This window comes from Corvus kubaryi, unplaced genomic scaffold (genome assembly GCF_017639235.1).
Source record: "Corvus kubaryi isolate FWS band 111438036 unplaced genomic scaffold, C.kubaryi_AGA036_p1.0 62002, whole genome shotgun sequence".
In the NCBI taxonomy this organism is placed as follows: Eukaryota; Metazoa; Chordata; class Aves; order Passeriformes; family Corvidae; genus Corvus; species Corvus kubaryi.
Window position 1 is genome coordinate 1 of NW_024581439.1, and position 24636 is coordinate 24636.

The 24636-nt window shown below is 57.0% G+C and overlaps 4 protein-coding genes across 4 annotated transcripts; 1 reads left to right on the forward strand and 3 right to left on the reverse strand.

Moving 5' to 3' along the window:
- Nucleotides 1–140: 140 nt before the first annotated feature.
- Nucleotides 141–2420, forward strand: LOC121672427 (iron-sulfur cluster assembly enzyme ISCU, mitochondrial-like). Its single transcript, XM_042045069.1, has 3 exons — nucleotides 141–286; nucleotides 932–1010; nucleotides 1391–2420. Exons 1-3 carry the CDS (start codon nucleotides 164–166, stop codon nucleotides 1483–1485), a joined length of 297 nt encoding a protein of 98 aa, XP_041901003.1. The 5' UTR covers nucleotides 141–163; the 3' UTR covers nucleotides 1486–2420.
- A 633-nt stretch (nucleotides 2421–3053) lies between these two features.
- Nucleotides 3054–5731, reverse strand: LOC121672428 (transmembrane protein 119-like). The gene is made up of 2 exons (XM_042045070.1): nucleotides 5366–5731; nucleotides 3054–4394 (listed from the first exon to the last, which is right to left on the reverse strand). Exons 1-2 carry the CDS (start codon nucleotides 5656–5658, stop codon nucleotides 3620–3622), a joined length of 1068 nt encoding a protein of 355 aa, XP_041901004.1. The 5' UTR covers nucleotides 5659–5731; the 3' UTR covers nucleotides 3054–3619.
- A 3614-nt stretch (nucleotides 5732–9345) lies between these two features.
- LOC121672426 (P-selectin glycoprotein ligand 1-like) lies at nucleotides 9346–11822 on the reverse strand. The gene is made up of 2 exons (XM_042045067.1): nucleotides 11452–11822; nucleotides 9346–10684 (listed from the first exon to the last, which is right to left on the reverse strand). The coding sequence occupies exon 2, from the start codon at nucleotides 10677–10679 to the stop codon at nucleotides 9489–9491; it is 1191 nt and encodes a 396-aa protein (XP_041901001.1). The 5' UTR covers nucleotides 10680–10684; nucleotides 11452–11822; the 3' UTR covers nucleotides 9346–9488.
- Nucleotides 11823–13276: 1454 nt separating this feature from the next.
- Nucleotides 13277–20897, reverse strand: LOC121672429 (coronin-1C-like; the record flags this gene model as incomplete). Its single annotated transcript, XM_042045071.1, has 8 exons — nucleotides 13277–15408; nucleotides 16084–16329; nucleotides 16412–16469; nucleotides 16987–17132; nucleotides 18042–18146; nucleotides 19010–19129; nucleotides 19657–19838; nucleotides 20580–20897. Coding segments are annotated over 8 exons (1295 nt in total), but the record flags the coding sequence as incomplete, so codon positions are not given.
- Nucleotides 20898–24636: the final 3739 nt, after the last annotated feature.

Sequence of the window (24636 nt, forward strand, 5' to 3'; positions counted from 1 at the left end):
GTTGCGAGGGTCAAACTTCCCGTGTCCCCTCAGGGGACAGCATGGGCTTCCCTCACGCCCGCCCTGCCCGTGCCCTGTGCCCGGGACAGGGCCAGTCCCGCTACCCGGGGCCCCTGGTGGAGGGACCTGGCTGAGCTGAACCGGGCGCTAAAGTGTCCCCAAAATGCTCCCGCAGGTGGAAGTGGACGAGAACGGCAGGATTGTGGATGCCCGCTTCAAAACCTTCGGCTGCGGCTCGGCCATCGCCTCCAGCTCGCTGGCCACGGAGTGGGTCAAAGGGAAAACGGTGAGGGAGCTCCGGGAAAGCTTCACAGCTTCCCACGCACCTGCGTTCTCTGTTGGGATCGTGTAGGAAGTGCTCTCCAGGGAATCCCTGCACTGCTTCGTGCTGTAGAAGTGACTGCCAGCAGTGTCAGGGCTTCAGTTGTAGGGCAATAATTGTTTTTTTACAACCATCAGAGAATCCAATTAAGGTTGGAAAAGCCCTCTAAGAACATCAAGTCCAACCGTTCCCCCCGCAGTGCCGGGTCTGCCACTAACCATGTCCCCAGGTGCCACATCCACATTGTTTTTGGACAATTCCAGGGACAATTCCACCACGGAGCTATTTGGTGTCTTATGCAATGAGCATAACGAGGCTGAGGGCAGAAATTTTAATTATAGAGAGCCTTTAGATCATTTAGATTGGTTTTTCTGCCAGCAGTAAATGCCCCTCAGTGTTGTGATAGAGGATCAGCAGGCTTGGAGCAGCCCAGGATGGGGACAGTCTGTGACACTGATACGTCAGTCAGACATTCCTTAATTCCCACATCTCTCAGTGCCCTGGGCAGCTGGGATCATCTCCCCTGTGGCTTCTGCTGGCTCTGGAGCATTAAACCTTCTTAGCAAACACAAACAACAGGGCCCATGACCACCTCTGCCTGTGTTTCAGGTTGACGAAGCGCTGAAAATCAAGAACACAGATATTGCCAAGGAACTCTGCCTTCCCCCTGTCAAACTGCACTGCTCCAGTAAGTAAAAACCCTGCATCTCAGGTACTCTAGGAACAGCACAGATGCTTCTGTATGCTGTTTTCCAAACAGTTTCTTGTTCAGATTTCAGGGGTAATTCCAGAGTTTTCAGATCTCTTCAATATTTTGGAGCCCGTGGCTCAGCAGGCTGAAAACAAATGCTCAGATTCTGAATGTATTGTTATCTGAAATTGTATTACATGAATTCAGCATTATAGGAATTCAGTATTTTAGGAATTCCGTTCAGCTTCTACTCCTAAGATCAATCTGTGCTTTCTTGTCTTGTTTGCTCACTGCTGCCTGCTTTTCTTTCTACCTCATCTTACATCCTAAAAGCCCTTGAATTGTCCTTAAAATCCTTTTTATTTTTCCCTTTGCAGTGCTGGCTGAAGACGCCATCAAGGCTGCCTTGGCTGATTACAAACTGAAGCAGGATTCGAGCAAAGAATCCGACAAAAAAGCCGACAATGCCTGAACTGCTTGCACAGCTTCCCCTCCTCCCTCCTCCTCCTCCTCACTCTGCAGTGCGATTCCCGAGCTGTAGTAGGACCCTGTGCACTACTCAAGCTGTAAGATACGCACAAGTTACGCACAACGTGTCCCTGTGGTGTCCAGCCACTCCGTAGTGCTCACAACGGCCAGGATGGGCTCCTGTCCCCTTGGGAATGCTGTGGGAAGACTCTGCTCCAGAGACACAACCCCGCTGTCTGGTACTGGAAGGGCTGCACTTTTTTTGGGGTTTTTTTTTTTGGGAAGATGTCTAGTTTTGCCTAATACTTTATGGAATTTAGTGGGAAGTGTTGCCTTGGTGTGGATGTGTGTGTGGGAGCTGTGGGGCCGCCCTTGGCTCCTGCGGGGTTGATTTCGCAATCCGGGGGCAAATTCCCGCTCTCGGAATTCTTTGCAGGTGCCAAAGGGAAAAGTGGCCAGGAAACACTGGTGGTTTCTGCTCCCATCCTGTCACCACTTAGTTTTTGAAGCTCCTGTTTGAGGCACAGCCTGAATTTTGGGGTGTTTTCCCTAAGAATTCCACTTCACACTCACCAGGTGCTCTGTTACAGCTGTAAATCCTGGGCTAGAGGAGGGTATCCCTGCCCAAGGAAGGGGTTTGCAACTGGATGAGCTTTAAGGTCCCTTCCAACCCAAACCACTCCAGGATTCTCTAAAATGCACCCTCAGACTGGAACCCCGGTGGGGGATAGCAGAGCTGGAATGCTCTGAAGGGGAGCTCCCACAGTTCCTCTTTTGCGGGGAAATATTTCCAAACCAAGCAGACAACACATGGGAAAACTTCACCTTTTTACCTTCCAACCCCCCCCACAAGACACCTCACTTCCCATTTTTCATACTGAGGGCATTGTTAAACACTTAAAACCACATTTAAAAAAATAATTGTCTCATTCTGCTGCATCTGGGCACAGTATTTGTAATTTTTAACGCAGAGGTCCCACGTTGCTGCTGAGTTTGTCACTCACAAGGTCCCTCTTGTGGTTCCTCAGCTCCTGGCACCCTCCAGCAGTGAGGAACGTGCGCCTCTCTCTCATGGAACAATCCTGCTATTTCCCAGTTTAAAAAAAAAAAAGTCAGGGAAACTTCACACACCCACATCTGCTTCGGGGCAGAATCAGCTCTTTGTGGTGGCACGTTCTTCCAAAGGGAAGCTTGTCCTGAGGCAGGGATGTGATGGGATAAAACACAGGGATACAGGAGGTTGCAAGGATACAGGGATGTGCTGCTTTTGAGGCAGAACAGCCTCTCCCACCTTCCAGGTTTCCCTGCTGTTCCCACTGGAGCAGCTGCACCCCAGTGCCGTGGCTGAGTCGCCCACAGCCCCCCCTTTGCCCCCCCCCGCCCACAGCTGTGGGTACAAGATAAAGGTTTCCTGGAAGTGGCATGTGATGTGCTGATCTGAGGATTGATAACACCCTCCCCAGGGCTCCCCTGCCCCTGGAGCCCAATCCAGCAGTGCCCCTGGAGGAGCACAGGGACACGGGGACTGTCCCCTGGCCACCCCACGGCTGCAGAGACACACGGGAGAGGAGCTGTGCAGAGGAAGTGTTTATTTCTAGCTGAAGGGGTTTAGGAAATGAGGCAAAAATCCAGCTGGGCTCTGGGGTGAAAGAAGGAAAGGAGAGTCCTTGTCCCTAAATCCTCATCCCTCCTCCCCTCGGCTGGCCATGGGCAAAGCTGCCCCATGTCCTACACACCTCCAGTCCTGGTCCCATCCCTCTTCCCAGAGGGACACAGCTCCCAGCCAGGCACCGGGCAGGGACCAGGCTGCTGCTGATTATTAAAATCACGTTTGGGAGGAAGCTGGTGGCACACTGGGGGCAGGGCTGGAGCTGGGGGGATGCACTACCCCAGTGCTTGGGGTGGGAGAAGCCCCTTGGGCAGCAGGAGTGGCGCTGACAGCATTCCAGCACTGGGGAAAACCACCAGCTGGCAAATCCCCCCCATGAGCATCCCATCAGCACGAGGTCAGGGGAGGGAATGGGATCTTCAGCGGGGCTCCCTTGAGCCACCACGTACGTACAGAGCCTCATCCACCATGTCCATCGTGTGTCCCGAGCCAGCAGCTCCTCAGGCTTGCCCAGGACCGTGTCCCTGCCTCAGATTCCAGAGGGGGCCTGGGAGCCATCCTGGGATGCATCAGGGGTCTCCTTGCCTCCTGCGCTCGCCTCTTCCTCCGCACCGGGATTTTGGGCAGGGGGCTTGGGTTGCTCATCCCCCACCTTCTTCCTTCCTTCCTTCTCTTCCTCCTCCTCCTCCTCCTCCTGAGGGGAATTGTGCTCACCCCGGGCCCCATTGGCCAGCGGTGCCTTGGGGGGGGATTTGAGGTTCTGGGCAGCAGCCAGGATGTCCGCCTGGAGCTGCCGGCTGCCATCCAGCGGCTCCTCCGCGCCGGCCTCGGGCGCTTTCTCGGGCACCTCGCTGAACGCCCGTGCTCCCCCCGACTTGTCCCGCTCATCCACGTATTTTTTCTTGGGAAAGGAGGAGGGATAGTAGGCGGAGGCCTTGTGCTTCTGCCGGACGATGACGGCGGCGCAGATGATGAAGAGGAGGACGAAGGACAGTGAGCCCACCACCACCACCAGCAGCAGGTACTCCTTGAAGAAGTCCACCAGCCCGTCCAGCATACCCGGCGCCGAGCTGTTGGTCACCGTGGTCCCCGGCGCGTCCCCCACCGTGGGGCTGATCCGGGGGGTCACGGGCTGGGCGGGCAGCGTGGCCGACGCCTCATCCCCGTCCCCGCTGCCCGCGGGCTCCGGCAGCACCGGGCGGTGCCGCGGGGCTGCCGCCTGTGCCGGGGCCGCCGCCAGCAGCACCAAGAGCAGCAACCACGCACCCATGGCCGAGCCCGTTCCCGGGATTCGTGCAGGGGACCTGTGGGATGCAGGGGGGAGGGGGACACGTTAAGAGCGACAGAGCGAGCCCCCCAAGCCCTTCCCCAGGCCAGCCCCCACCCGCCTGAGTTTCCTTATGGAAGTAGAAAGGCAGCTCTGGTTTTCTTGCCCCGACAGAGCGAGGGGCTCCGTTTATTTTCCAAGGGCGCAGCTGGAAGCCAGCTGGGTGGGATTGCTCAAGTCCAGGGGACCGGGGCTGCTGCCAGCACCCGGCTCCAGACAACGGTCATTTGGCTGATTAGAGAATTCCTGAAAAATGGAGGTTTGCAGTGGAAACTTTGACACAGGGAATGCTACAAAGGGGCCGGGCCTGGTGCAAGAGGCATTTCCCAACCGCCCGTCCCAGACCGTTAATTCCCAGCTGGAGCACGGCTAAAAATAGGTTGGGGCAGGATTTCACCCCAGTGCCACCATGGTGGTTGAGTGAAGCTGGGAAGGGGTGCAGAATAAAGGGGCAGCCCCAGAGCTGGGGTGCAGGGAATGGGGGTCCCAGGGGTCCTTGGCTGCCTGAGTGTCCCTGGTGAAGGGGGAAAGGTCGGCTCCGTCCCCGTGCCGTGCTCCTTGCCTGGATGGGCCGGATCTGCCCCGTTCCACAGCCCACAGTGTGCTGTAGGATATGGGACACGCGCTTCCCACCCCGGAGCGATGACCGGGGTGAACCCCTGGGCAGACTCTGCACCCCACGGGATTTGGGAGCGGGACGTGACCGTCCCCACCACATCGCGAGACATTCCCGAGGGACATCAACGCGTGCCACGCCACGTAACGCCATCGAGCCGTTCCCAGGGCTCTTCCCCTCCACACAGCTCCGTGGGGAGGTCTCAGGAAACAGCTCCCCAGGTCCATCAGCAGGGACCCCCCCCATGACAATTCCCCAACCTCAGGCTCCCCAAATCCCAACCCACATCCCATTTTCCCCCCGAACAAACCCAAGCCAGCAGCTCTGCAGACCGGGAGGGACTCCAGCAGCAGGATTTGGCTTCCAGGCTCTTTCCCGGCTGCACAATCTGGTTTCCATTAATCCAGAGCAAACAAACGGCAGCAGAGGTGGGAGGTGGCCCTGGACCCCCGACCCTTCCGGGCACTGCTGCGGCTGTGGGGTCACAGCACTGACCAGCACTGGGAGAATGAAGGGCTTGGGGGGCTGGGATGAGCCCCTTCATCCTCCCCTTCACCACAGACAGGGGCCCCTCGGTGCAAAAGGGGTCCCGGGATGGGGACGGCATCAATTCCTCGGCAGCCATCGGAGCTGAGGAGCAGCTGCGGCCATGGAGGGGCTGAGCAAAGCCCAAAGCAGTGCCAAGAGCAGGGCCCAGCACCGTGGGCATTACCAGCCCTCCACCCCCATCCCAACCCCATTCCAGCCCCATCCTCGCCCATCCCCGAACCCACAGCTCGTCCCCAGCTCCGCTTCCCTCTGCTTCCCAACTGCTCCAGAAATTCACGATTTCGGTGTTGTCCAGACGCGGCACGCTCCGATTCCTGCCTGGGAATGCAGCCATGTGGCCGACTCCATCCCGTGTCCCTCCGTGGGGACATTGCCCAGCCCTCAGCGCAGCACCCCCGGCTGTGGGACAGCCTGTGCCCTGCTCCAGAGCCACCCCAAGATCGGGGAGCAGCCTGGCACACCCAGTGGGATCCTCACCTTGCCCGCAGCCGGCGGGAGGGAGCCGGGAAGACGGGATCTGTCCCACACACCTCGAGCCCCTTTCTGCTGCCTGCTGGGATGGAGCCTCCTCCTTCTCCCTCTTCTCCTCCTCCTTCTCCTCCTCCTCCTGCGTCGCAGCCCGGGACCAGCTTGTTCTCATTAGGGCCGGGATGGGGAGGGGGTGTGGGAGGCCAGGGAAGGGCAGGCAGCCCTCAGCCCCCTCCCAGATGAACTCCAGCTGGGGCTGGGGGTGTTTCCTGGTTTATCCCGTCAGCAAAGGAGCCCTGATGCCCCCCATCATCAACCCCGGAAGGGGCCACATTTTGGGGTGCAAGTGGGGGTGGGGTCACACAGGGTGTTGTTGCAAAGATGTTTTTATCCACGAACGTGGGGGTAAAGCCCCATCCGAGGGTCCAAGGGGGGCAGTGAGGGATGTGAGCTCAGTGCCCTGGCATTATTGAGGCAGTGGGGCAAACGTGGCTTGGGACCACCCCCCCCCTAATTTCAGGAGAACATTTCCTAAACATCCCAGCCTGGAAATGCTCTGGCCTGGGCACCTCTGCCTTGGGCTCCAGGCTCCAGGCAGGGATCCCCCTGGTTCCCCAGACAAACACAGCAGCTGCTCAGATCCTCGGGTCCTGGTCTCCAGTTTGGGGATCTGGGGGCATTGCTTGGCCCCCCCCAAGCTCTGTCTCCCCCCGCCCTGGTCCCCTCGGCCTGGCCTGAGGTTGCTCAAGAGGCTGCAGCCGCTGTGTGACCTCATCCTGTTGCTATTTTCCTCTGCTCCTCCCTGGGGACCTGCCAGACCCCCCAAAAAGCCATGGCCAGCGCCGGGGGACCGTGACCCCTGCGGGGTGGGGGGCGAGGGATTCTGTCCCCCCGACGGAGGGGAGCTGGCGCCGCTGGGGTTTCTCCGGCGTCACCGCCGGCGTCGCGGCTCCCCGAAATAAAGGCCCCGTCCGTCTGGCTGCCCCGGCGGCTCGCAGCAGCTGCTGGGGCGGCTTTTCCCGGCCTTAAGTGCTCAGTGATGAAATCCTAGAGGGGAAGGGGGAAAGGCGAGGGGAGGCCGGGGGTGAGGGCTGCCTGGAGGAGTTCCAGCAGCATCCGGCCCTGCTCCTGCAGCCCAGGTGGGGATGGGACTGAGATTCCCCCCCTACACCCAGCGATGCCGGAGTTGAGCTCAATCTCCTTGTCCAGGGTCCCCTTTCCACCCTGCCCAGGGTCTGCATCCCACATCATCCAGAGTCCCCATCGCTGCTCATCCCACCCTAGCCAGGATCCTCATCCTGCTTTGCCCAGAGTCTCCATCCCTCCTGGTCCAGGATCTGCATCCCACCCTACCCACGGTTCCCACCCTTCATTGCTCAGAGTCCCCATCCCTCCCTGCCCAGGATTCCTATGTCCCTCGCCCAAGATCCCCATCCCTCCCTGCCCAGTGTCCCCACCCTCGCAGCCGGGATCCCCGTCCCAGTTCCCGGTGCCAGCTCCCACCGGCCATTACGATGCCGTTTTTGCCTGCGGCCGGGCTGTCCCGGCCCCTCGGAGCTGGGCAGGGCAGGGACCGCCCGGCCCCGCCGTGTAATTTGGGGCAGCAGGAACGCAGGGCTGCTCAGGGCTGGGCTGGGCAGCACAGCCCGCCCGGGGAACCGCCAATTTGAGGCATTTCAGCCCTGCTCTGCTTCTAATTTGCTTCCCTGGGCTGCGCTTTGCTGTGCCAGCAAAATACCCGGAGGGGACCCGTCCTGCAGAGCTGCACGAGGCGTGTGGAGCTCCATGTGCAACGTCGTGCATGGGATTGTGCCACCCATGGCTCCGTGTCACCCACCCACAGCCCGGTGCCACCCCACCGCACGCTGCCCTCCCGCTGCCGGGCGGGATCCCTGCGGACCCTGCTGTGACACCGCGCCGGCTTCCCGTGAATTCCCGCGCCGTGAGCTGGGCGATGGCAGCCCTACAGGACCTGTCGACTGCGCCAAATAGGGCAATTCCCGGCTCCTGGCTGCCGGCTCCCGCTCCGGCGGTGGAGGAAAGTTTATCCTCGCTGGGCTCCTGCTGGAGAGCGGCCGGCACAGGGCTGCGAGAGCAGGAGCAATCCCTGGGATCTGCACCCATCCAGTTCCTCGGGACACACCGGCCTCATCCTCACCGAGGGCAGAGGCCGGCTCAGCCGCTGCGGGGTGAAGCCAGAAGATGGGAGCATCCCTCTTCCCCCGTGACTGCTTTGGCTGGCAGGGCGCTGGCGTGGGGACACAGTGGGACAGAGCAGGTTGGCACGAGCAGGGAGCCCGTGGCCAGGGTGTGGGGACCGGCCATGGCCACTGGCTGTGGGTCCCCTGGCCCGGCTGACTCACCCATAAACATTTACATTCACAGCCGTAGCGGGGCCGTGCAGCTGCCAGGATCCAGATGGAAAATATCCCAAGCACAGCGTGAATGTAAACAGGCAGCAGGGCCGGGATGCAGGTGAATGACCACGTTGGCTATTCCCCCCAGACAGACACCCCACAGTGGCCCTCGAGGAGGCTGCAAGCTTGGGGATGAGGGGAAGGGGATATGGGCATGTGGGAATTGGGATGTGGGAATGGGAATGCTGAATCTGGCAGGGCAAGGGGTGGGGACAGAGAGATGGGGACTTTGAGCCTGGTCACAGCAGGGATGGGGATGTGGGGATGGGGAGCCTGGGTGGAGCAAGAATGGAAAAATGGGGACACCAAGCCTGACAGGACAGGGCCAGTCCTGGGCCATTTCTGCTCCTCCAGGGAAGGGATCACTCGGTGGCCTGAGGGGTGACTGACACCTGCCTGAGCGGGTGAAATGGTGGGACCTTCGTTGGCCTCTCACGGATTTGTTCTCCCTTCCCTCCCAGCCCCAGCCAGGCAAGGACAGCCGGGGCCAGCGCTGCCGGACGATGCCGATACCCTGCGGCCACCGTTCGCCCCCGGGGCTGAGCATCTGACAGGCGGCAGCAGCAGCTCCGGAGGCGTCCCCGCCTCGCAGCGGCGACCGCAGGCAGGAACACGTTGTGCCACTCGTCCTGTCCCCGTCCCCCGGCGTTTCCGCCCCGTCCCCGCCGACCTTCCAGCTCCCACGAGGCCGAGCCCACGCGGGAAGGAGGTCTCGGGGGCTGCGGTCCCGTCCCCAAGGTCCCGGGGTCTGGTCCCTGCAGCGGGTTTCGTTTCTGCGCCCCCAGGGGGCTGAGGGGGAGGATGGAGAAGCGAAATTTTGGCAGCAGGATGTGGGCAGGCGGCGGGGCAGGGAGGGGGCTGCCAGGAAGAGACCACCATGTCCGGGTAACGCTTTAATGGGATGGGCCTGACCTGGCCGCGGGAGACAAGCTCCGTCACACTGGTCCAAGCTAAAACACCGGGGAACGCCCGCGGCTCCATCGGGAGCAGCGCTGCGGAATGCAGGAGCCATCCCTGGGGCTCAGGAGTGCTCCGGCAGGAAGCTGCTGAGAGTCAGGTTGTCTCCATCGGGCTCGGGGCTGCCGTCGGGCACCAGCAGCTTGTGCCGCCGGGCCGGGACAGGCCGGGGGCCGGCGGCCGCCTCGGCGTCGGGCAGGAGCGAGGAGATGCAAACCATCTCGGTGCGGCTCAGCTGGCGCTGCCCCGTCCGCGCCCGCCGCCACAGCAGTGCCCCCAGCACCCCCGTGCACACCAGGAAGGTGGCGGCCACCAGCCCCAGCAGCAGGATGGCCAGCAGGCACTTGCTCATCACCCCGCTGGGCTCCCAGGGCACCGTGGTGCCCGCCGGCGTCGTGTCCCAAGGGGCCGGGAGGGTCGGTGCAGGCGGAGCTCCGGATTTCTTGGGTTTCCTGTGGCCCGTGGTGGTGAGGACAAAGGCTGGGGGGGCTGTTGAGCGCAGCCCCGAGGAGGAGCTGCTGTTCAGGCCATCCGTGGCTGTCCCCTCCTCGATGGGTGACGTGAGCCAGCTGGGGGTGGTGGTGGCGATGCTCTTTTGGGGTGCTGACGGTGGGCCAGGCTCCGAGGCCGGCAGCAGATCGGGATCAGGGGAATCGGTCTCATCCATGGACTCAGCCGTGGTTGGCATGAGTGCCTTGGTGCTGGGTGCTGGTGGTGGGGCAGAGCTCAGGAGCAGGTCGGGATCAGGGGGATCTGTCTCATCCATGGGATCAGCTGTGGTGGGCACTAGAGGCACCCGGAGCAGGGCGGTGCTGGCGCTGGGCGCTGCTGGTGACACAGAGTCCTCCAGTAAGTTGGGAGAAGGGGAATCTGTCTCATCAGGCTCGGCCATGGTGGACACTGCAAGCACCTGGGGCAGGCTGGTGTTGGTGCTGGGCACTGGTGCTGCAGGGCTCAGGAGCAGCTCAGGCTCGGGGGAATCATCCATGGGATCGGCTGTGGTTGGCACCCAGAGCAGGCTGGCCTTGCTGCCGGGTGCTGGTGGTGGCACAGAGCCACCGTCGCTCTTGTCACTGCTGATCACCGTGGTGGCACTGGGCTCCTGCCCACTGTCATCCCTCTTCCCACGGGAGAGGGGCAGGGGCTTGGCTGTCCCCCAGACCCACTGCCCTCCCTGGGGCAGCCCCGGCAGCTCAGCCCCACACGCCTGCAGGGGGATCAGCAGCAGCAGCAGCACGGCCCGGCACAGCGCCATGGGACCTGCAGGGGACAGAAAGGGCGGGTGGCATCGGGGTCCTGCTCCCCATGGGAGGATGCTGAGTGTGGAACTGCCCCAATGTGGGATCGCACTCCAGCCAAGGATCCTTCTCCCCTCCTGGAGAGGGGCCCTCGGGTTTGGGGGGATGGAAGATGCGCCCAGCGACCTCCTCCTGCTACAGCCCCCACCTGCGGGAGATCGGTTCCGCTCCAGGGACAAGTTTTGATAAGGAAGTGGAACGTCTGGAAATGGGAAATCAGCCGCGATGGAGGTGGCTGCTGCGGGTCGGGGCAGTTGCGGGATGAGTCTCCATGTGGAAATGAAACCACAGGGATGTCACCCACGTTTGGACAGACCCCGCCCGGGTGCCCGTCCTCCCCCTCCACCCACTGGGCTGGCACAGGGTTCCAGGGCTGAGGCCACCATGAGCCTGCGCCTCCGTGCTGGAGCAGGAGAGGCAAATCCACCCCAAACTCACGCCAAACCACCCCATTCCATCTGTCCATCACCAATTCCCCCCGCCTCGGCAGCCGCGGTGGGCGGAAGCCACCGAGGTCCCTGCAGATCGGCACCCAACAGCATCCAGACACGGCTCAATGCTCCGAGCATCCCCAGGAGGCTCCCACATCCCCAAAGCACCCACCAGCCTCCCAAAAAACCCAGGGACCAGCACGGAGCGCGGCACCCTCAGGGACCCCGAGCACCCCCTTTGCACCCAGAGCATCCCCGGGGCCGAGCCCCGCTCCAGCCGCTCCCCACCAGGGCTCACCTGTGCTGATGGACGCGGCGGGATCCCGACTGCAGGATCCACCGGCGAGGGCCTGGCACGGGGGGCGAGGGCAGCCCTGGCACCGGCACCCGCGGGGCGTCGTGGGCCACCCTCCGCCTGCACCTCCCGCCGGGCGGGGAAGGGAGGGAGCGCGGAAGGGCGGCTGCGGTTTAGAGAGCCCGTGGGGGAAGGACGTCACGCCGACAGTGGGGCCACCGAGGGCTGGGGGCTGCGGGCACCCCCCGGGGAGGGTGGCAGGGGATGGGCTACACCCCAAAGAGGGGCCTCTTGCCCTGGTGGGAGCCCCCGGCTCGGCCCCACCGGCGGCCCCGCGGAGCTGCTGCGCGCCGGGGCTGGCGTCGCCCCGAAAGCAGAAGTGACGGCGAACCTGGTGCTGCCACCCCCGGGCACGGTGTGGGCATGGCCAGGGAGGGGGGAACGGTGCCCTGAGGTACCTCAGCACCGGGAAACGCCCCGGCATGCGGGCAGAAGGAGCAGGAGGGTGAGGCCCTGACTTGATGTTTTGCACAGCCCTTGTGCCGGGCTCCTTCTCTCTGCACCATCCCCAGGATGCTCGCAGGGGCTCCCGGGGGGCTGCTGGGTGTTGTCCTGGGTGTTGTCCCTGGCATTGGCACGACAGGAAACCCCTCGCCCCAACCGCAGGCTCCGGGCGGGAGGCGCAGCCGCAGCCGCAGGAAGGTGCTGCAAGAGGCACATCCGCAGGAACGGGCTCGGGGTGCCAACAACCCCCCGCCCCCGGAAACCCCAGCCCGTCCCTGCTCCGAAACACCTGGCCAGGGGGCTGGAAGAGGGAAGAAATGCGGCTCAGGTCTGTGGGATGAGCATCCCTGGGATGGATCCATGGTGCCCAGGGAGCGTTGCCTCTCTGGGAGCATCCCTGCCCGGCTTTGGCGTGGTGCCCGGGTCGGGATGGTTGTGCAACAGCCCCTGAAACGCCGCAGCCCTGAGAAAGCTCAAACCTGGGTGGAGTAAGTGATGCTGTTTCCAGCCCAGGCTCTGTGTCATTCCAGACTTCCCGCTCCCTGGAAGCAAGTTTCACCTGGGAAGAGCAGGAGCCCCTCCAGCTCCAGGGCAGTTCCCAAGCAGCGCTGTTCCTTCCTGGGAACACATCACCCCCACCCACCCCGAGACCCCCCAGCCCGTCTGTGCCATCACATCCCACATCCAGCCAAACTCTTGGGTTCATCACTGGGAATCACCAGGAGGATTCCATGTGCGACCCCAGGGATGGGCCCTGGCTCTCCTGGGACAGGAGCAGAGAGTCCCCCCAAGGACCCCCTCAGCCACAACCCCTCCACTGAAGTGTCCAGCATTCAAGATCCCGGTTATCAATCACACCTGGAATGCCGAGGGCGGGCGCAGGACGCCGAGAGCCAAAGGAAAAGCCAAGCAGAGGCAGATTATAATCAATGACTTTTATCTTTTGAAAATGGAAGCAAATATTTGGACAGATACTCTGGCCGCTCTATAAGAGCGTGTCTTTCCGGACTGGGCTGGTTCTCTCCCGGGATATCACGGCTACAAAAAGCTTCAGGCACTGACTCCGGTTGAGCCTGGCGAGGCATCAGTTCATTTAAATAAAATACAGGCTAGGAACTAAAATCTCCCACAACCCCACCCCCGGGCATCTCAATCCAGCGGCTCCCAAAAACTGATTTCCCTCCAATGTTAGGAACAAACCCGAGGTCCCCAAGCACACAACCCTGAAGTCACACGTACAAATCAACACAGAAATCACCACTGTGGGGAGAACGACCTTCGGGTTTTTGGGTTCCAAAAGAAAAAAAAAAAAAATCCATAAAAATACACATCTCAGGCATTTACTGCAATACAGAAACATCACCAAACAGCCAAAGAACCCGGAGCGGCCGGATTGTGGATCCACGGGCACAGGGCAGGGGATGCCACTTGTCCCTAAAACACAGAAATCCCACTTTTCTGAAGCTTTCCTGCTCTGCAATCCCACCACATCCTCTGTCTCCTCCATCCCGTCCTCATGCCTCTCCAGCTACGTCCCCCGGCCGATTCCGCCTCCACGCACACATCCCTCCACAACAGGGAATCCTTAACCTGGAAGTTCTGAACATGCAAACACTGGGAAAAATGGAAAATCGTAGAATTCCTAGCTAAACTAATGGAAAATAAAAAAATCAATCACTTCAGCCTGGACAAAGGGACTCGTGTCCGCCGGGATGCTCCAGGTGGGGGACGCTCCGCACACAAGGAGCTGCCACAGGGACAGAGTCCAGCTGGGATAGGGATCAGGAGCTCTCTGATGGTCTTTGCCCACCTATGGATTCAGGATGGGTTGTCAGCACTCCCTGGTGCTGCAGGGATGGGCTGTGCAGGGATGGGCAGCACCGGTCCCGCTTGGCACAGCTTTCCAGGGTGTCCTGGATCCCATTCCCAGCACAAGGACACAGCTGGGAGCAGGGAGCCAGCCTGCCCCATAGCCCTGACAGCTCCTTCGCAGGGGAGACCCCACCTGAGCAGAGCTTTGCTGAGCTGAGCTTCCATGGAATTCCAGGAGGAGCTCGCTCGCCAGCCCGGAGCACTCACAGGGTCTTTCCCTGGAGGATCCCAGAGAAACCAGTTCTCCAAACTGGGATCAAATCCACCCTCCCAGTCCCTTCTGCTCCGAAGGACTGGGAGTGCAGGAGGCAGGGTTGGGGTTGGGGGTTGCTCATCTGATCTGGGAACAAATCCTTTCCTGCAAAGCTTTCCAGCATGGCAGGGTGGGAGGCAGGAATGGGAATGATGGACAGGAGAAAACAAATGATAAAAAAAATAACAACGCAGGCGTTTTGTTTGTGGAGAATCATCATGGAAAAATCACCTTCCTGCTGCTCGTGCTGCCTTGGAAAATTCCTATCATCAGCACTGGTGTGAGGGGCTGACTCGGATTCCAAAAGCTCCTTAAAATCCATGAGCTGAGGGGGGCAGGAACAAGGATTTACAGCAACTGCTGGCATCCCACAGCTCACCTGGAACTCCATGCTCCATGGATAAAAACATTCCTGCATGGAAGTCAGTTCTGCCTCGAAATGGAAATAAAAATCAGCAAGTAAAACATGTGAGTTTGGTCACGGAATCAAACCTTGGGATTGTATGAAAATGGGAACGTGGTGCTGGCTTCAAACTTCAGTAGGAAATAAATCCCCTCGTTCAGAATGATAAATTTGTATTTTTCTGGGGCTGGGGACACGTTGTGGAGCAGGAAAGGCAGCTCATCCCATCTCCAAGGGGTCTCCACAGGGAAGGGAAGGGAATGGAAGGGAACCCACCTGACTGTTCCAAATGGAGGGTTTATACAAAATAGCTTCAGCTTTGTTCTCTGCACAGTGTAAACACCCCCCACACCCCCTGTCCCTTGGAATGGAAACACAAATACTGCAAAAGTGGCAAATAAGAAAAATAAAAGCGATTTTTTTTTCTATTTTTTGGCAACTTCAAAAAAAAAAAAAAGAAAAAGTGGTTAAGAACAATGTGGTGTTGGTCCCTAAATCTAGAAAAAAGATATTTGGGCATGACATTGGAAGTCAAGAATGGATTCGTTTTTCAAGGATTCATAATAACATCTGGAAAAAAAACAAACCAAAAAAACCCCTGTAAAAGTAGCACTTCTTGTTTTTGACACAGTCACAGAAATTCATTGGAACATCAGGAAACGAAAAAAATCTTTCACTAAAAAGCTTGGCTTGAAATCATCGGCTCTCGTTGACGTGGATTTAGGAGAACAGGAAAGCTCGTACTGGAATGCTGCAGGCTGCTGCTGGCTGAACTGGGAGCTGGGATGTGCCTGGGCTGGCGGCCCCGTCAGTCCGCGATCTTGGCCATCTGCTGCTCCAGCTTGGAGATGCGCTCGTCCTGGTTGGAGATCGTGTCCTTGATGGATTTCAGCTCCTTCAAAATCTCGTCCAATTTGGCGTCGTTTTGCTGGAAGACAAAACAGGAGTGAGGAGAGCTCTGGGGTTTTCCAAGGAAAGGGCTCCTCCCAGTGGGATTGTTGGAGGGATGAGGGTGTGACACAGACTCTGGAGCAGTTGGGATGCTCAGGGCATGGAGCAGCATCTCCAGCAGCACCAGTGCACCCAGGCAGGAGCAGTACCTGCTCTTAAACCACACTTTCCTCTGTGTCCCAAAGGACACAGTTTGAGGACAGGGATTAGTGGTGAACAAGGTGCTGGTGCTGGGTTATGGTTTGGGCTTGGGGATCTCAAAGGTCTTTTCCCAACCTCAATGGTTCTGTGATTTAGAAAAAACAATTCCCAGTAATCTTCCATTTCTATAGAAACATCACAGAATCATGGAACATCCTGAGTTGGAAAGGACCCACAGGGATCATCCAGCCCAGTTCCTGGCCCTGCACAGACACCCCAACAAGCCCACCCTGGGCATCCCTGGCAGTGCTGTCCCAACGCTCCTGGAGCTCCCCATTCCCTGGGGAGCCTGGGCAGTGCCCAGCACCCTCTGGGGGAAGAACCTTTCCCTGATCTCCAACCTAAACCTCCCCTGGCACAGCTCCAGCCATTCCCTCAGGTCCTGTCACTGGTCCCACCCTGGGATTCCCACCTGAGGCCACCACCCCTAAAATTCCTGGAGTTCACTCACGGGGTTTGAGGCATCCGCTGCTTTCTTTGGAGCATTTATGAGATCACTCTTCTTGTTCCCGGCGGGTTTGTTGTCCAGTATGTTCTTCTTGACCACCTTGAGATCCCGGTTTTTGCCTGGAATGTACCCGTGCTTCAAGGAGATGAGGAGAGGATCAGCATTCTTCCCCTCAAACCACTCCTCTGCTTCCAGAGCTGCTTCTGGGCCAGCTGTGTCCGGGTACAGGTCGTCCTGGAAGAGGTCGGACTGCAAGGCAGGAGACATGGATTGGTCAGGAGCTCTGGAGGCAGGAGCTGGCTCCAAAGCCCGGCCCCAGGGCGGTGCTCACCTTGCGGGGAACCGTCATGATGATGGGCTCACACTTCCTCTCGTGGAGCTTGAAGAACCTGCCGTGGAAAAGGAGAGGTGGGACAGGGAGTGAGGATCAGGGAGATGCAGGAGATGGGAAAGGAGCAACCCCAAGGAATCACAGAAATCCCTCTGAGACCATCAAGTCCAGCCACTCCCCCAGCACTGCCAAGGCCACCATAACCCAATGTCCCCAAGTGCCACATCCACACAGCTGTGAAATCCCTCCAGGATGGGGACTCCACCCCTGCCCTGGGCAGCCCCTTTCAGTGCCTGACCACCCTTTCCATGAAGAAATTGTTCCTAATATCCAAGCTAAACCTCCCCTGGAGCCACTTGAGGCTATTTCCCCCTGTTCCCTGGGAGAAGAGATGGATCATATTCCCAACCAGCAGTGATGTTCCCTCCTGGAGCCACTGCAGCGACATCCCGAGATGTTTCCTGACCTTCCCAGGTTTTCTGAACCACCACTGCCCTGTGCTCACTGCTCTGCTGCTTTGACCACTCCTGAAATTCCCAGCCCCAGCTCCCAGCCCTGGGATGAGCTCTCCTCACCTGGCAATCTCACACTTGTTGACATCGAGGCCCCTCTTTGGCATGAACCCCATCCCCCTCTGCGGCTCTTTGCTGCTGAAGGTGTTGAGGTAGTGAACGTACGGGGACTCATCCGTGATCTCAAAGTAGCGGATGCTGCTGTCACCCTGCAAGGAACCCCAGGAGACCCTCCAGAGGCTGCAGGACCTGTGTTCCCTGTGCCCACACTCCTGCTCCCGACAGCCATTCCCTCCAGGAATGCTGCCATGGACAGCTCACAGCTGTTTTTGAAGCAAGGCTGATCCCCACCACAATCCGAGTCCATCAACTGAACGGTTCCTCCAAGTCCTGTTCCAAACACTGTGGGACAGGGATTGAACTCATGCTTCCAGGCTGGGAGTGGCCCCTTCCACATCTTTTGTGGAAAAACCTCCTGCCACAGTCAGGCAGAAAGGCTGTAAACCGGTTTATCCTTAATTCCAAGCAATTCCACCGCACTGTTGTCTCTGAGACTGCAGGAGGGGTGGCAGATAGAAACCCAATATTCCTCCTTAGATAGAAACCAAATATTCCTCCTTAGCTGCTACAAAGATGGGATTCATGAACATGCTTGTATGGATTCTCCTTTGTAATTCCTTGCTCATCTTGGCTTTGGCTCCTGTTTGTAGGAGTCCATCACAAGTGGGCACCAAATTCCTACAAATTGCTTTTAGAAAGGAGCACCTCATTCCAGTTTTCTATTATTTAACCCCACAAAATTCCAGTGGGCGTTGCCACACGCTCCAGCATCTCCAAAGACTAGGAGGACAACATCCAAAATGTACCTTCCTCCCACACCAGTGTAAAATCCTCCAGGTCAACACCAGCAAGGAATGTTTTGGTAATGGTGTGGGACTTGTTGCATGAGGAGCAGCTTTACCTAATCCATCTCAAAGAAACATCCAGGTCCACTCCAGACCTTCCCAGGTTCTGCAGAGTGAGGATCAAACCCATTCCAGAGCAGCCTGATCTCTGCAGCACTGATTTTTTGGGGAACGTTTTTGGGGAACACAGGTGCCTCCAAAGCCTCTCCTTACCTTCCCACACAGGTAAATGATGTTGGTGTCTGGGTCGTAGAAGGGCAGCAGGACCCCGTTGCTGGTGTCCATCTCGTGAAGGGCTATTGGCTCCTCCATGTTTTTCTGGAAATAAAAACACCAGGGATGTTAATAAAGACTGGAAAAGCTTCTGTTCATAGAGGGAGGGTTTAAATTATTAACACTTCGTAGCCACTGAGCTCCCGGTGGTGTCTGCACCACCCAGAGGGATCCGTGTGTTACAACAAACGCTGGGAATGTTCACGAGCTGATTCATTCCCCAAGGGCATTTTAATCACTAAATGAAATAAAAACAGGAGCCAGGAAAATTCACCAAGTCAAGGGAAATATGTGACACAGTGAGTTAGTGACAGTGGGATGGGATGTGTGGTGGATGATGTCCCTGGAGACACTCAAAAGCCACCTGGCCACAATCCAGGTGGTCCCTTCCACCCTGAACCCTCCTGGGATTGTTGCTGTCCTGCTCTGCTCAACACTGAGAGAGAGGTGACCTTCCCACAGCCCCTCTGCTCCCTGTGTGTCTTCCCAACCTGCAGCTCCCAGCTGATCGCTGCTCCTGCTCAGTTCCTTCACTGAGTGACCACACAGCCAAAATTATGGAAGCAGGAGCAGGCAGCAGATGGAGAGGGAATAACCTCAGGTGGATAAATGATGAATTTAGGAAGGAATTCTTCACTGTGAGGGTGGGGAGGCCCTGGCAAAGGGTGTCCAGAGAAGCTGTGGCTGCCCCTGGATCCCTGGAAGTGTCCAAAGGCCAGGTTGGACGGGGCTTGGAGCACCCTGGGATAGTGGAAGGTGTCCCTGCTCATGTCAGGGGGTTGGAACGAGATGGGCTTTAATGTCCCATCCAACCCCACCCATTCCATGATTCCACAGCTGCAGGGCTGGGTTTAGGGTTAGGGTTAGGCTGGATGTGAGGGGCACAGGGATGCAGTTTGGGATCGTACCGGGTTCCACAGGGCCAGCTGCCGCTCGCTCATGCGGCTGAAGCCGGTGGTGAAGATGTTCCCATCTGCCAGGAAAATGGCTCGCATGGGCCGCGCTCCCTCGTGGGTTTTCTCTTTCTCCTGGAAGAGAGGAGCAGGTCAGGATTAGCAGTGAACAGAAAAACCCTTGGAGTGGTGGCTCCTCTCTGGACACGCTGCTCCTCCATGCTGGGGGAAATCCAAGGAGCAACATCCAACTCTCCTTCACTGCTGCTTCAGGGAAGAAGCCAATCACTGAACTACAAGAGAAGGGGACATTCCTGGCTTGCTCCAGCTTTGCCAACCGGCCTCCTGCAAGGCTGAAGGAAAACCTCTTTGCAAGCTACAACTTTGCATGCACAACTCTGGAACTGTAATTATACAAAAGGATTAGATGTGGAATTACACTCCTGCAGGTTTAAAACTGAGCCCTAAAATCCCGGTTCAAACGCTAATCCCAATAAACCCAGACAAATCCTCCAACCCCTACCATTCCTCTTGTAATTTTTGAAGAGCACGACTGAACGTGGTGGTGCATAAACTGAGCAAGAAGGTTCTTTCTTCCATATTTTCTTGCTCATTCCCTGCTGGAGTGAATCCACGTTTCTTTAATAATTAAGCAAACTTACAGCGACAATTTCTTGTTTCCTGGGGTCGATAACTCGGACTTTTTTGTCTTTGGAAGCTGTGCAGATGAGGCTGCCGTTGCGATTCCAGCTGACGTTGTAGATCATGTCCACATGCATGTCATCCAGGTTGATGAGGGCTTCTCCTGTTCCCACATTCCAGATGATGATGGCGTTATCACAGCCTAAAATGGGAAATAACAGCTCAAGTCACAGCACTGGGGTACACAGGGGAAAAGCCAGAGGTGGGGAACAAGGGATAAACCTCCTGCAGCTCCAAAGGTTTTTTGGGGAAACCAAAACCCAAACTGGGAGCTCAGGAGGGATTTTTCTCAATGGAAAACACCCAGCTCATCCAACAATCCCGCTGAAAGGACTCGCTTCTTTCCTTGGGATCCAACCCATGGAAGCCTCAGACTATGCCAATGGATAATGAATTATCCAATTCATTTCCATAATGATGCAACTGATTTTCAGTGGTCAAAAAAATCTCAATACATGGACTGTACCAGCCAAGGAGACGATTTGGAAAATGCTGACCCTGAAAGTTTGTGGGAGGAACAGCCGGACTCTGGGATACTTTGTAGGGATCAGGGGGAAAGGAGAAACACTTGGACCAGTTCTAAAAGTATATGGGAACAGGGATGTAGGGAATGCAGACGTAAATCGTTACTGCAGATCAAATAAAGTCTGGAACAACTCCCAAGCTCCAATTCCAGACATTTCCTTGGTGCTTATCCCTGTAAACTGAAGATACAAAAGGCTGAGATACAGAGGGGGCTGCGAGCCAGCTACTGCCTCGGGTCTTGTGATTCACAGGGATCTAAGGGATCTGAGCAGCTGGGAGAGGGAAGAAGGAAAAGGAAAAGCAGGAATGGAAGGAAAGCAGGGAGAGGTGGCTGTTCCCCCGTCCCTGCGCTCCGTACCTGCGCTGAGCAGCACGTTCCGCGCCGTCGGATGCCAGGCCACGATGCCGACTCTCTTGGAATGGCCTTCTAGCACTACCACGGGCTCTGTCAGGGACAGGGTGAGCCCGTTCTCAGGGATCTGCCACACCTGCAAGGGAAAGGAAAGCTGCTCAGCCAAGGGCGGCCCATCCGAAGGGCGCGTGGCTCGGCTGCTTCGCGCATCCCGCAGCCGCCGGAGCCGTCGCTGCTCCGTGTAAACAGGAAGGGAATTGGGGAGGGATTCGTTCCCAGCTGCCAATAAACCCTTGGCTGATCCATGTGGAATATCCTTCCTCACTCATGTGCCAGGACAAACCCACAGCTCCTGATGCTGCAATCCCTTTATTCCCGTGTCCACGGACACGCTCCGTTCCCATCCTGCTGAGGAGTTGGGAAAATCTCCCCTGCAGCTCCAATTCCATGGGAACAAGCTGCTGTCTTTCCAAACCATGCTTGTCCCTCAGAAGGACAATGCTGCAGCTCTACCACTGCCTACTTTTTATTTCTCTAGGAACACCAGCAATTTGTTTTCCTGTTAGATCTGGCTCCTTTCAGATCCCATTTAATCAGGGAAGAGCAGTTTGGTCCTGGAAGAAGCCAGAGCAGCCCAACTCAGGACTGCCTGTTCACTTCTTGCCTGGTTCCACAACCCTTCTGTTGTAAGATTCCTCAGGGAAGGGCAACCAGGAGGAGGAACAGTCCCCCAAGGATGCCAGAGCACTGGAATTCCAGCAGGAGGGAGGTGGCTTTTCCAGCCAGCAACGACCAGGGATGGGACAGACAAACCCATCACCCCAAAGCCCCAGGGCAGGATCAGCCCCACCAAAACTATTCCTGCAATTCAGCACTGGACAATCATCTTGGAATTGAGTTTGACCTACATAGAGTGAACTAAAAAATTACATGGAATTACAGGGAGAGCCCCTCGGGGAGCAGTTGGAGCTGCTGTAGGTAGATGGCAGCATTAGAGCACATTCACTTTGCTTCCCATTGTTTGATTTTCCTGGAGTTGGGAGAACGGGGCTTGCCAGACCCTGCCCACGACGCCCAACAGGCTGTGGGATGTGAGGGAGTGGATTTGGGAAGCGAGGCAGACAGAGATGCGTGATGGACACGTGGATTTCTGCGCTAATCCCAGTTTTTCCCTTCTCACAGGGATGGCTGGTGCTGGAAAAAACCCAGCGAGATGCAGAGATTCTCAGTGGGTACCAGCTCACCTCCAAATAACCCAAAAATTATTTAGCTTTTCATGGACACAGCTCCCAGTGCCATCCTTCTCAGCATGCCGGGAGAAATGAGCACAATGGGAACACCTCCCCAGGAGAGGATTTCTCTGCAAGGGATGAAAATGGTCCCGGCCCTGAGGCTGCCAGAGCTCCAGGAGCCTTTGGACACTGCTCCCAGGGATGCACAGGGTGGCATTGTTGGGGTGTCTGTGCAGGGCCAGGAGCTGGGCTGCAGGATCCTTGTGAGCCCCTCCCAGCTCAGGATATTCCATGATTCTGTGGAAATCCCTCTCTCCCTTCCCACCCGATGGAACAGCGCTGGTGACACAATGACATCAACTGAGGCTTTTACCACTCCAATTTTAAAATGGGATTGCAAACAGGAGCTGCTCAGCCTGGAAAACCAGGATCTCATCCTGCTCACTTCCCATTCCCCCCCAGCTCCACCAGTGACTGGATCCAACCCCTTGCAGGTTCTGCTGAAACCCAACACGCCTGAGAACCTCAACAAATCCCTTCCCCCACCCCTGACACTGAAAACTGGGTTCCAAAGGTGTCAGGTTTGGAGAAACAGCTTTTCTCCTGCCACTTAGGGAGTAACAACCTGACAGCAACAGTTTGGAACATGTCTGTGATGGGAATTCCGTGTCAGTCTGGTGCTGCTCCTAATGCCAAAACTGCGGGGGGTCTCTCCAATGAGCCACTGGGCTTTGGTGGGTTTTGTGTTTCTCATCATCTGCCCTCCTGCATCTCTAGGGTTGGATGGGATATTGGGAAGGAATCGTTCCCTGGGAGGGTGCTGAGGCCCTGGCACAGGGTGTCCAGAGAAGCTGTGGCTGCCCCTGGATCCCTGGAAGTGTCCCCAAAGCCAGGCTGGACAGGGCTTGGAGCAGCCTGGGATAGTGGGAGGTGTCCCTGCCCATGGCAGAGACTGGAATGGGATGGGCTTTAAGGTCCCATCCAACCCAAACCATTCCATGATTCTAAGATCAGTCATTTTTTCCCCCTGAGAGGCACAGTGGGATACAGGGACCTGGCCTCAGTCCCTCAGCCTCACTCTCATTGTGGGAAAAGCCTTGCAAACTGAGTTTATTCACCAAAATGACCCAGGAGCAGCAGAAGCTTCTGAGCCCATGACCTGCAGATGAGCCAGGCAGGGACAGCGGGGTCAGAGCAGCTCCAGCCAACATTCCTCCCTGCCAGGGGCAGCCACAGCAAATGGATGGGCGCCCTGGGCCCCCCAGTTCTGTTCTGCACCATCTCAGCCAGGAAGGATCCTGAGATCCCTCTGAGCAAGTGCAAAGGAGCCAGAAAACTCCAGAACCAAATTTAAACATGAGCCAGCGAGTGCAGGGGGTGGGAGAGGGAAAAGAGACAAAATCCCAGTGAAAAAGGGTTTTTTTTAAAGCCTCTAGAGGACAGATGGAATTTTCTGTCAGGTAGCTGGGAGCAGCTGCAGGGCAGTGTAATCCTGGGCAGATTACAGACTACTGACCCAATAATCCTGCCTGCTATTCCCAAAAATAATAAAGAAACCAATGTGAAAGGTCAGGGCATGGTCCCAACTGGCCCAGCCCCTCGTTCCTGCACAGGGTGGGAGTCTGGCCTCAGCCTGGGATCAAATCAGGTTCACAGGGAAATTACAGAATTTTAGATGCAGGACTTACCCTGCCGAGGGTGAGGACTCAGGAGGACTCCAAGGAAACCTTAAAACGCTCCAAGGAAACCTTAAAATGCCTGGGCATTAGGAAATGTTTGTCAGCTCTTCCTCCCGTGGGTGTCTGGGGGTTTTTTGGGGGGTTTGATGTTATCAAGGCTGTTTGTTTGTGCAGGAGGAAGTGGAGCCGTGGCACAGCTGAGGGAGAGGTTTGGGGCTGCAGGAAGGGCAGGAGAGGAAGGTTTTGCACAAACAGCACGTGAGAAAGAAAACAAAGCAAACTTTTCTTTCATCCCCTTTAAAAAGAAGCAAAAACGGTCTCCTCTGGCTCTGCACGAGCTGAAAAGAAGATTAAATCCATTCTAGAAAGAACACTAGCTCCTACATCATATATATTCTTTTTTATCACCTTAAGTAAGGAAACAAATGAGTTTGAGGCCTGGATTTATCCATGGCCCTGCTCCCATATCCCTGCAGGAAGAGGGTCTTGGTGCATCATTTTTACAGGGTCAGACCTTCTCCTCATTCTCCCTTTCCTGGTTGGTGGCCCAGGTTGCTGCAAAGGCTCTCTTTGATTTTTAAAGAAATCTGCTCCATCCCATGAGCTCTGCTCTGGCCTTTCCACACAAATTCCTTAAAATCCACCTTCTGATGAAGGAAATTTTCCATACCTGAGGAAGGGCCTCGATACCATCTACAAACCTTTATCCACTAAAACATTTTCCAGCTGAATGGAAAGCCTGCAGTACATCAGAGCCATCCAGCACAAGGTCAAGCAGGAATATTTAAGTCATTCCTTATTTGCTGGCACAAGGAAACAATTCTTCCACGGGAAGAGGCCACAGAAGGCATCTGCAAGGAAGCCTTTGGAGAGGAATGTCAGGTCTCCTCCTCTTTCCCATCCTCTCTCCAATGCCATGTCCGATATTCCCAACACTGAACCTGTCCAAGGTTTATGTGCAGGTGTTGTAAAAATCTGGGAATTTCTTTAGAGGAGATTTCTGGCTTTGGAAAGGGCTGAGTGAAGCTTCCCTGTGCCACACGGGGGCTGCAGAGTTATGGCTGCAGGGAATCAGGCCTTTCCACCTGGAGACAGTGGTTTGCACCTCAAATCCATGCTCTCTCCCTCAATACCATCCCAAATCCACGCTCT

Bases quoted from the DNA above. Each gene is read 5' to 3' on its own strand.
- LOC121672428 (XM_042045070.1), bottom strand. From the start codon at position 5,658: ATGGCTGCCGAGGAATTGATGCCGTCCCCATCCCGGGACCCCTTTTGC. The intron at 4,395-5,365 runs GTCTGCAGAGCT...TGCATCCCACAG, and splicing joins TGCTGCTGGAGTCCCTCCCG to GTCCCCTGCACGAATCCCGG.
- LOC121672427 (XM_042045069.1), top strand. From the start codon at position 164: ATGCTCCCGCAGGTGGAAGTGGACGAGAACGGCAGGATTGTGGATGCC. The intron at 287-931 runs GTGAGGGAGCTC...CCTGTGTTTCAG, and splicing joins AGTGGGTCAAAGGGAAAACG to GTTGACGAAGCGCTGAAAAT. The intron at 1,011-1,390 runs GTAAGTAAAAAC...TTCCCTTTGCAG, and splicing joins TGTCAAACTGCACTGCTCCA to TGCTGGCTGAAGACGCCATC.
- LOC121672426 (XM_042045067.1), bottom strand. From the start codon at position 10,679: ATGGCGCTGTGCCGGGCCGTGCTGCTGCTGCTGCTGATCCCCCTGCAG.